The 12,218-nt window shown below is 40.2% G+C and overlaps 1 protein-coding gene across 1 annotated transcript in view; it reads right to left on the bottom strand.

Annotated features, from left to right (window-relative positions):
- Positions 1–4,555: 4,555 nt before the first annotated feature.
- The window catches only part of LOC134676761 (mucin-2-like), a 30,832-nt gene continuing 23,169 nt past the window's right edge, over positions 4,556–12,218 (bottom strand). Inside the window, exons 15-18 of the mRNA XM_063535146.1 lie at positions 6,978–7,088; positions 6,513–6,626; positions 5,429–5,677; positions 4,556–4,678 (exon numbers count right to left, since the gene is read on the bottom strand). Coding sequence (XP_063391216.1) covers positions 4,556–4,678; positions 5,429–5,677; positions 6,513–6,626; positions 6,978–7,088 — 597 coding nt within the window. The remainder of the gene's footprint in view (positions 4,679–5,428; positions 5,678–6,512; positions 6,627–6,977; positions 7,089–12,218) is intronic.

Here is a 12,218-nt window from a genome sequence, read left to right on the forward strand (position 1 = left end):
GTCCTAGTTAGTCTAGGTCTAGCATCTAGACTGTCTGTCACTTTTGACAGTGACGTGACATACTCGAAGCTGTTTAAGCTAATGTTGTTAAAGCTCTTTCTATTCTACATACACACTACCAACACACTACATACCATACATACACACTAGAGTCGGACCAAGAAAAGTATGCAGCGGATTTGATAGTCCCCACGCAGTGCAAATGTTATTAATACGTCATAATTTGAGAGAAGTTTGGCATTTAAAATAACACTTTTACTGCGTGGGCTAACAAATCCGCTGCAGACTTTTATTGGTCTGACTGTATCATGTTTAGAAACTCATATTTCTAATAACTAATATTTCTAACCAAAATCGGATTTTTTGCTGAAATCGGATTTTTTGCTGAAACCGGGGTTTTGGTACTATAGTTTGTCAAAGGACTGTCTCATTTCAATCATAGACAGAGATAATCATACTATTTAGGTAAGTACTTACCTAAATCAGTCCCATAAGAATAAAATGAAACGACAAAATAACTATACATACATGACTTTATTTACATTGCGTTATTATTTAATAAACATCAAGGCCAATATGGTTAAGACCGACATAAATATAATATTTTTGGTTGGGAAGACCGCCATACGGCAAGAACCCGTAGGGAGAGCTTCACTCCTTTAACTCTACCAACCCTGTAAGTGTAGTTCGACAGATGCAAGAGTTAGACGCGGCCAAACAGCTGTAGACGGTCTTCTCAACATTCATATAATTCTAACATTCACGTGACGCAACAACGACGGTCGCTGTTTTAATCCAGATCAAATTCAATACACAAACAATTAACTCAAAGGTTATGTAAGCTATAAGTTCGCCTTTGTACTGCCTATCTTGTGTGATTGTTTTCATTTTTGGATATTTTTCAATGAAATAAATTTTATCTTATCTTATCTTATCTTTATCTTTGTTTTGTACAATAAAGAGTTCATTATTAATACATAGGTACATATTTATATTAACTTTATTAACCTTTTCAATGCCTTGTTTAGCCTTTGGACCGTCACAACTATGTTATAATTTATAATGTTATATTATGTACAGTCAGCAGCAGAAGTCGCTATACACTCCAGGTGCTCAAAGAGAGGTAAACGTTTAAACTGTCAAAAAGTTGTTGACTGTCATGGTAGTATTTACTTGTGAGCGCTCAACGTGTCACAAATATGTTAACAGTCGCTATTCATTAATTTCTACACTTACAATAAGTCATTGATACCTTAGCTGTCAAAAAACCAATGGTATCTAAGCGGCCAACGTGTCAAATATATCTGAACAATATGGAAAAATAGACTTTAAAGCATACAAGTATGGTCGAATATTGAATGAAAGATAGCCATGCTAATTTCAGGTAAAGCGTTTTGACAATCATCGAAAGCAGTACAGTCTTGTCATCACATACATCTATCTCACGTTTTGCCCTTCAACCATTTGACAGGAGCCTCTCGGTCAACTTACTGTAAACTAATTCTTTTAACAGAATCGTCAAGACGAATGACACATAGCAAAATCTAACTGAAGCCGAATTTAGAGCCAATTGTCAAGGCACGTTGTGGTCTCAGTAACAGGCGTTTGCTTTTCAAAGTAGAGACCGCGGGTTCAAATCTCAGTCGTACGCACCTAGAGATTACAGCTTTTTATTTCTTTTGGGTTTCTTTTTTATTATTAATTTGTGTCTTCAGGTTTTATGTTAATTTCGCATTAGTTTATATAATTTTTGAAGATATGTCAGATGTAGCGTAATATGTACGACTTTCTATCAGGACTTTGTAGGTTTGAACCCGCAGTAAGCGTTACTTAGATTACTCCTGTGCGGAATGCCATTTGATATTTACCTACTGCTAGGTTGGATACAATTATTTTCTCCTTCGTTCTTTGATCGATTCGGGGCATCGTATTTTAGTAGGTACTACACAGGTTGGCCCATTTAGATCGGTCAGTATAGGAAAATCTAAAACTATAAGACATACACCGATCTCTTCTTAGGAACCATGTCATCGATTTTAGTAACAAGAAAAACTGCATTCATACATTTAAAAAAAATGTATGTAAAATATATTGAAAATAAAACCGGGCAAGTGCGAGTCGGACTCGCGCACGAAGGGTTCCGTACCATAATACAAAAAAAGGCAAAAAAAAAAACGGTCACCCATCCAAGTACTGACCCCGCCCGACGTTGCTTAACTTCGGTCAAAAATCACGTTCGTTGTATGGGAGCCCCAGTTAAATCTTTATTTTATTCTGTTTTTAGTATTTGTTGTTATAGCGGCAACAGAAATACATCATCTGTGAAAATTTCAACTATCTAGCTATCACGGTTCGTGAGATACAGCCTGGTGACAGACGGACGGACGGTCGGATGGATGGACGGACGGACGGATAGCAGAGTCTTAGTAATAGGGTCCCGTTTTACCCTTTGGGTACGGAACCCTAAAACCCTAAAAATCTTCGAAAACTTACTAAATGAAATTAAAGGACATGAAAACAATGCAGTTTATTAATTTTAGACATCATGTTTCATAGTAACATTTATTGCTTAAGACCTACACAATCGATATCTAAATAGAAATAGTCTTAGTTTTATTTTTCAAAACGTTCGGGGTTTGATTCCCGAGCTGAGTACACATTTTTTTTAAATGTATGAATGCAGTGTTTCGTGTTACTTAAATCGATGACATGATTCCTAAGAAAAGATCGGTGTATATCTTATAGTATCAGATTTTCCCATACTGACCGATCTAAATGGGCCAACCTGTGGTCACCCTGTATAGTATGTTTTAGTAGAATAAGCGGGCTAAATAAATATATATAGGTATATAATATGCTCTACGGTTTGGAAGAACAGCCGCATATGACAGTTAAAATAAAAAAACCGATCGTTCTCGTAGAACCTACTTATTTATTGTCTAAGTTTGACACTTAACGATAAAATACTTCTTTAAGAAAGGAGGTGTCAATTCGTAGTGCTACAGTATTTATTTAAAAGTTAAACAGATAAAATGTTGATGCTTAGTTACCATTGAAATAACAACTGCTTAGCAACTGGTGGCACCCTGGCTGCTGACGTACGTGATTGGCAGTGCGTGTAGGTGTTAATGACAGCAGCTTGAATTTGAGTGCTTAGTTACCACTGACGTTTTAACAGTTATTGTCATTGTGATTAAATAAGGGTGTATGTGTTAAAGAAAAACTCAGAAGTTAAGGTATATGTGACGAACTAAAAGCCTACGTGAAAATGACAACTTAGATGTCCTTATTTTTGTGACGATTGAAGTGTATATGTTTTCTTGGACACCTTGCCCGCTCAGGTATATCTGCTGCTGACTGTACAAAAATAATTCAAAATCATACTATTAAAATAAAATATAACAGAAAAGTAAAGTATTTCAATATTCTTTAAATAAGCACATTTGTACCGATAGATCCGTAACGTAATTTAAGATACTTACATAAGATACACTGCCATGGTATATTTTTTAATTAAATTATTCTTTAATATAAAATACACAACTAAACTGACGTCAGCATTAACTATAATATTCTTTGGAAATATTAGTTCAATCTTAAACCTAAAATTAATTCTCTATCCTATTTGTCAGTCTGATAACTAAATACCTTCCTTTGACAGTACTTCAAATTAAAATATCTTAGAAATACTTCAACAGTTCAGTCGCAATCAGATATATCGGAGCGGCCAAGTTGTTCACAAATATCTAAACAAAGTATGTATCTATTATCCTAGAAGTTAAAGTGCAGTTCCAGATATTTTTGAGCTCCTTGGCCGCTCCGATATATCTGATGACGACTGACTGTACATTATCAGTCTTCTAAAGGCCCGAGCACACCGGATGCGTGAGCGCAGACGTGCACATGCGCGTTGCAATATACAGATCCTTATGAGAGAAGGCACACTGCTTGCGTGACGTGTGCGTGCACGGCTCCAACATTTTAGTGCACGTGCACATCGAGCCGGTGTGCTCTGACCTTTATCTACTTATACACATATACTTAACACTTTAAAATATGTACATTAAAAGTCTAGACCTAAGCAGAGTAGTTAGGTACTTTATAAATTATAATACCTACTCTAAATTCTAAAATGGCTTTGGAAACTGAGGCGAATTCATAGAAGTTCCAAATGAAACCACAACCCCACATTGACTACTTAGAATTAGAACCAATATTCTATTATTTTACTTACATACATACATTTACATTATATGAAACAGGGAATATGTTTTTTTTTATTCTTACTAATGCTAGCATACAATGGTGTTATCTTATCTAATATCTTATAGGTACCTTTAAACGAGAAATTGTATATATATATTTCGGGGATCTCGGAAACGGCTCTAACGATTTTGACGAAATTTGCTATATGGGGGTTTTCGGGGGCGAAAAATCGATGTAGTACATCAAGTCAATTATAGAATCCTTCGCTTCGTTCAGGATTCAATGTACGCCCAAGCCGTAAATATGCTATTTTGCTCACTTTTGTTGTGATGTGTGCACCAGATGGTAGTCAGTCTTCGTCGCTGAGTTCGATGACCTCACCGGGTTTGGTGACCGGCGGTCGCGGTGGTCGCGGTGGTGGCGCCACCGTGGTGACGGTGGTGACCGTGGTCACCGTGGAGCCCGGGCAGGGCTGCAAACAACACATCATCATCATTTTAGCCCCTGCCCACAGAATAAGTAATATTTTATTGAACAAAAATGCATACAATTAGTAAGACAACATGCAATTAGTAATGCATACAACTTAATACTTAAGTACCTTATAAAATAACTATAAAACTAAACCTAACAAAAAAAACCGGGCAAGTGCGAGTCGGACTCGCGCACGAAGGGTTCCGTACCATAAAGCAAAAAAAAAAAACGGAAAAAATGCAAAAAGAAAACAGTCACCCATCCAAGTACTGACCACTCCCGACGTTGCTTAACTTTGGTCAAAAATCACGTTTGTTGTATGGGAGCCCCATTTAAATCTTTATTTTATTCTGTTTTTAGTATTTGTTGTTATAGCGGCAACAGAAATACAACATCTGTGAAAATTTCAACTGTCTAGTCTGTCTGTCTATCACGGTTCGTGAGATACAGCCTGGTGACAGACGGACGGACGGACGGACAGCGAAGTGTTAGTAATAGGGTCCCGTTTTACCCTTTGGGTACGGAACCCTAAAAAAACCCTAAAACCCACTTCAAAGCCTAGGCCCCTCGGCAAGCATTCCCGCGCTGTATAGCGATGGCTATAAGTAATAGTACTACCGTACAGAAAGGAAGCTTCCTACAAAACCGAAGTTTGACAGCGATTCAGGGACGAATCATTGGACAACGCGTAAATTGGACAGGTGGAATACCACCCTAAGAGAAGTTGAAAAGAATATTAGTACCGTACCTGTATCTGAACGGTCTTGTGTGCGAGTATGTTCAGCAGCAGCGAGTGTGCTGTGTTGGCCGTCGCGCGGTCCTTGCTGGATTGATCTAGCTGGCTGGCTGGATTGCTGGGTTGCTGGATGGCTTGCCCAGCTTGCTGGACGTCTTGCCCAGTTTGCTGGTTAGTTTCTAAGACATCGATAATGTGCTCCGCGGCGTCTCGGACCTGGGTCATATGGTCTCCGTCTTCTTCCCCGCCTCTGTATGAATCCTGATCAAATAATGAATGTTATTATTAAAAAAAAATATTATTTTAATGTTATTTATTTATTATTCATCTCAGATTCCTTTAATTTAAACCAAAATATTACTTTGCTAATCCGCATAAAAGATAACGTGCTAGTCAATCAGTGCTAACCCGTTATACTTGCGTATTTTTTTACATGCAATTAATGTTCCCACCCTCCCACCGCAAAACTAAATATAACAAACCACCACCAAAAGAATAATACTCGACACGTGTTTCGCTCACTCACTCACCTGTGCTGCCCCCCCCTCCCGTCAGGACGGAAGAGTAGCTTGGCCAGAGCCACCAATGCCCCCGAGACCTCCTCGTCTCCGGTCAGGGTTATACGGGATACGTCCTCCTCTGTTACCGTGCGTCAAGTAGCAGACACTCACCTGTGCTGTCCCCCCCTCCCGTCAGGACGGAAGAGTAGCTTGGCCAGAGCCACCAATGCCCCCGAGACCTCCTCGTCTCCGGTCAGGGTTATACGGGATACGTCCTCCTCTGTTACCGTGCGTCAAGTAGCAGACACTCACCTGTGCTGTCCCCCCCCTCCCGTCAGGACGGAAGAGTAGCTTGGCCAGAGCCACCAATGCCCCCGAGACCTCCTCGTCTCCGGTCAGGGTTATACGGGATACGTCCTCCTCTGTTACCGTGCGTCAAGTAGCAGACACTCACCTGTGCTGTCCCCCCCCTCCCGTCAGGACGGAAGAGTAGCTTGGCCAGAGCCACAAATGCCCCCGAGACCTCCTCGTCTCCGGTCAGGGTTATACGGGATACGTCCTCCTCTGTTACCGTGCGTCAAGTAGCAGACACTCACCTGTGCTGTCCCCCCCCTCCCGTCAGGACGGAAGAGTAGCTTGGCCAGAGCCACCAATGCCCCCGAGACCTCCTCGTCTCCGGTCAGGGTTATACGGGATACGTCCTTCTTTGACTGAAAACAATACATTGTTTACATTTCGGGTTATTTTCTTTTATCGCTGACTATATTTTTCTTTCAACAGGCAACTACTACTCATCGAGACAATAGAGATGTTTCCTGTACTTAAAATAAATTATTTCAAACAGTGCACGAAATAAAGCACCAGATAATTATTAGAAAAACATTGATAGCAGCTATTTTTAAACACAATTTGTATTTAATAAATCGGATTGAAAAATAAAAAGTAGCCGAGTTTACCGTTTTTTTGCACACAATACATACAAATGGCGGACTTAATTCCTAAAGGCATTCCCTACCGGTCAACCATAGGGCTGAACGATATAGAATGTTAGTGATACCCACCTCGGCCTCTAGAGGGTAGAGCTTGCCGGTCCGCAGGCAGTAGACCTGCAGCGGCGCGCCGCGCGCCAGCAGCGCCCGGCACGCCGCCGTGCTCGGCACCGCCACCACCAACTGACATACACAAATAAAATAAATAATTTAGCCTATATTCGTCCCACTGCTGGGCACAGGCCTCCTCACAAGCACAAGAGGGTTTACGCTATAGTCCCCACGCTGGCCCAATGCGGGTTGGGGACTTAAAGTTTAAGGATAAGATAAAGTTTAATGATAAAGTTTATTAAGCTCAAAAGGCTACATTTTATACATAATTTCATAAGTTATGTTACATAGGTATATCTGTCTAAGATCTTTCGTTGGTACTTAAAGTAGGCATAAACCTGTGCTATAAGTACCAGCTACCTTCCATTTGTCTCTATGTACTTTACACGTATATTGTACAGGCGAGTATTATTTATAATTAGATACAGAGTGTTCGCAGAGGCAGTGGGACGAGCCTCTCTGCCGTCTAACTAGGAACCGTCTCCTAGATTCGGCACTTAGTCCGACAGATCGCGCTCGTCTTCTTGCCACTGCGGAATGGGAGTCGGGTCTGTGGTTACAGACACTACCATCCACAACTGTGGGCACATTGCTGGATAATACTACATTCCGTTTGGCCACATGTTTAAGAATAGGGGCATCAACAAACATACCCCGTCGGTGCCAATGCGGAATTATGGTGGATAATCTGGGCCTCTCATGCAGCCGTAGCGCTGGAAGGATCCCCCGCCACGCCAGCCTCAACGACGTCATCCGAAGGGCCCTTGTCAGTGCCAAGGTACCGGCGGTCCTCGAGCCCAACGGTCTGGCCAGGGTCGATGGCAAGAGGCCTGACGGAATGACGCTGGTGCCTTGGAGTATGGGACGGCCACTTGTCTGGGACGCTACGTGCGTAGATACCCTGGCGCCGTCCCATATTCCAGGCACCAAAGTTGGCGCTGGTGCGGCCTCATCCTCGGCCGAAAGCCTCAAACGCCGCAAATATGTCACACTAGGTAGTAGCTACATATTTGCGGCGTTTGGTGTGGAAACCTTGGGGCCGTGGGGACCTAGCGCGCGTCGCCTCTATGGGGAGTTATCAAAGCGCCTCATAGAGGCCTCCGGTGACCAGAGGGCTGGCCTATATTTTGCCCAAAGGATCAGCATTGCCATCCAGCGGGGCAATGCGGCCAGCCTTCTGGGCACCCTACCTACGGACCATGACTTAGGGCAAATTTTTTATTTATAAGTTTTAGTGATTTGTTATAAAGTTGTAAAAATGTTATTAAATAATACAATAACAATGCAAAAAAAAAAGAAAAAAAAATTAGATACATACTGTAAAGAAAGTTATACAAAATCTATATTATTATTATTTGTTTGTCCTTTCCAGATCTCGGGACCATGGGGTCCCGGACTTTTGGGAGGCGTGCGTGGGGCCGAAGCCAACAGCGCAGAGGCCCTTTAAGACAGTTTAATCTAAAAGCAAGGGATACACGTGGCGGATACCATCCCCGAGCGCACAATATGATACATCCGGAGATGGTTCCCGCCAGGTGCAAAGACTATTGCAGTGCAGCACTTTTGTGCTGCGATGGGAACTAAGGTCATAGGCTATTGATTTGAATGTTGGATGGACTGGATATCGGGCTATGGGATGAGACTAGCGGACACCTGTCGTGACAATCAGTCTCAATATTGTTAAAGACAGGTGGTGACTCGCCAACTCATTGAGTGGGCCCCGCAATGGCCGCACGCACAGTGCGACAACAGGGCAACACTTTGGAGTGGCTGTAAAGTTGTCGAGAGGTGAGTCTGCGGTGTGCCAGATCCCGGTAATCCGTTCAGCAGGCCGCCGGCGTTATGACATTTTACACTTCCAACCTGGAGCATAGGTCCCGCTCTTGCGACTCCACTCTGGCCGGCCAATCAAGGCAAGCACAGAGGCGAGGGCCAGATGACAGGGCCCTCTGGAATAGGGGTCCGCGGTGTCGCCACTCACCGTCAGCTCGCCACAAGCTGCCCCCGCGGGGTTATTATTATTATTATTATTGGGAGCCTATAATGTCCCACTGCTGGGCAAAGGCTATAATCTATAACAATGAGGAAATATTACGTTAGAAGTTATCTATAAAAATAGCAAAAAGAATTAATAAAAATTATTAAGAGCTCCAAACATAATAACCACCATGTATGAAACCACCAAAAAACAAGTTGAGGAGCACATCAAGGCTTTTAATAAATTGCTGCAAGAAAATCAAAATTTAGAGGAGCGATGCAAGTCATTACTTAATGGAAATATTTGTAATTGTGGCCAAATGCCACCAGCAAAAGTTGTTGAAGCCGATGTGGCCCTCAACACTTCTAGGCCAGCTGTACCAGTAGTCACACAGCCCCCTAGAGCAGTCAGTAAGACTGTTGTTTTTTCAGATCAAATTGGGCTAGGAATGGGCCCATTATTAAGCTACAGATTAGAGCAGAAAGTCTCAAATTACTGTTATCAAAACATTACTTTGTCTCACTTGTGTGACCTTATTTCAAAGGGATGTTATGATAGCAGTACTACACTTGTAATTTTATTAGGAAATAGCCTTAATGAAGATAAGCTTAGCATAGATAAGTTGATGTCCACTTTAAGTATTATTGAAAAATCTGGTGTGGGGAAAATCATTTTATGTGCACTGCCTTATGCAGAGAATATGTCTTATGACTATAATAGTAAAGTAGCAAACTACAATTCTTTGATGTACCATGCCATATCTGTCAATAAAAAGTACCATTTCTTTGACTTAAATAAATTCATTGAGCGCTTCATGCTAGCTCCAAGGAAGGTATTTCTGCCAAAGAAATATTTTGTATACCTAGTGGATTTATTGGCCTATAATATTGAGCCAAATAGATTTAGTAGTGTTATAGCTAATTCTCAGTCAGCTGACAAAGTCAAGGACCCCATGCCAAATTTAAACTAGATTGTAAGACAGCGGAAAAACGCCTGAGTATGAATATTATTCACCAGAATATTCAGGGTTTTTCCAGCAAAGAATTAGAAATAGGTTTATTTTTAGATAATAATAATGTTGAAGTTATGTGTATCACTGAACATTGGCTGAAAGATGGGCAGTTTTTATTTGATTTTGTTAACTTCAGTGAACGAATATACAAGGAAACATTCTGTCCGCTCAATTATGACCCAACGTAAACTACCCCGCGATAGGCGGTACTTACAAACTGCTCGATTGGCAACCTCAGTTCGACCGAGTTGACAGTCAGTGACAAATGGCTAAATTGGTTTATAAAAACAACGTTTTTTTATAACTAAAAATGGCTTCATGGGTCTGGAAGTGGTGCAGAAGTTACTCTGCTCATACCAAGGCCACTGGAATCACTTTTCACATGTAAATAAACAGATAAATTCACTAAAATTTGGAATAAATATGACGACATTTTTTCAATATACCGTGCTAAGCTAAAACGTAACACCTGCATACGACTTTCATAATAACATACGACTTTTTAAATTACGAGGATAATAGGGATGATGTTATGCCAAATGAAGTAGACAATTTTATTAACTTAGTTTGATTTAGGTATACTACATTGTAATAAATTCCTTCTTACATATTTATATCATCCTTTTTTCTTTCATGGGATGGAGGTATAAAAACTACCTAGTTATTTCAAATTACCTAATTATCAAATTTCGTATTGTTATTCTATATAGTATTTGTTATGTTACTTTCCATTCAGATTCCCTTAAGATCCTATTCGCAGAGCACTATGGACAAAATCTGTCCAATTAGAAAGATATGAAATTGATTCGATGCCTGACAAGAGATCTAGAATATGTTCTATTATTATTGCAAAGATGATCGAAGATTTCCACTTGTCAGAAAAAGGGTTCACGACTTCACGCAGCTTAATAAAACTGCTTTACCGATTTGTACTCATGAGATAACCATACCCGGTCTCCTATATGTAGATATGTTTTTTCTGTCACTCTTTCAATGAATTAGTTTATCAAATACACACATTATCTGAATATGTTGATCATTTGAAGCCACCCTCTGCTGTCACGACTATATGCTACGACCAGGTATTCTCTCAAGCCATTTCCGTCAGCAGAAAAGAGCGCCAAATTTAGAAAATGTAAGCGCGCGAACGGTTATGGGACCATACAAAATTTTAATTTTGCGCCTTTTTCTACTGACAAACTTGCTTGACCGGCTATATACATATAAAATATTTCCATTAGAACTGAAAGTGGGGATGAGTCCTTATTGTGTCTCCGCCTGTTCAAAATTTTTTGACCCGATTCGTGTACCCATGTAAATTTTGCAGGCTGAATAGCCTGTCCGATTTCTAAGATCAAGCTCGCCATACATTTACTATACTTGATCTTGATCTTAAAAAAACGGACAGACTATACCTGAACGTGACTTCGCTCTGCCATACAGATTGATAATAAAATATACCTAGCTGTAAAAAATACTTATAATAGCGGAATACATTTATACAACAATGAATATTTACTTATGTTGAGTTAGTCTGTCATTTCATAACAAAATGTTAACTGGTTATCTTTTAATTGCATTAAATTAATATACGTGAATTATTTGACTGGTTCTTCAATGTATTGCATAAACCTATCTCTGTCCAAGTCATATTCTAATCAAATATGAACCGCGGACTCTCAGTGGCCAGTACGTACAGCAAGAAGGTTATTAGCGGATTAATGTCGCTGATTGGTAGTTATTGACGTTATATGCATTTCATCTACACTTAGCTATGTACATTTGTGTAATAGAGATGACTATTATTCCGTTTACCAGCTTCGATTACAGGCTCTGTAAACGTATCGTCTTATTTAAATGTAGGCGTAATTGTGTATGTGTGCTAATTTGTGCCGAGAATTTGAATGGCAATGTTCCCAAAGGCGGTTTCCTTGTATATGCCTTCACTGGTTAACTTTAAATTAGTCAGTTTTTTTGCTAGACAGTCTGCTGTTCATGGTGTTCCCTGATAATTGTTAAAAATTGCATGAAATCTAAAGAGCGTAAAGATATTGTAAATTATTCCATAGAAAGAATTATCGAAATTTCCTGTGTAGAATTAGAAAAATATAATATTGTATGTGTTTACAGACCACCATCAGCTGACTTCAGCACATTTGAAACTACAATGGAAAGTGTGCTGAAATTAGTATGTAAGGGCCAAAAACATGTT

Source organism: Cydia fagiglandana, chromosome 25, assembly GCF_963556715.1.
Source record: "Cydia fagiglandana chromosome 25, ilCydFagi1.1, whole genome shotgun sequence".
NCBI classification, from domain to species: Eukaryota; Metazoa; Arthropoda; class Insecta; order Lepidoptera; family Tortricidae; genus Cydia; species Cydia fagiglandana.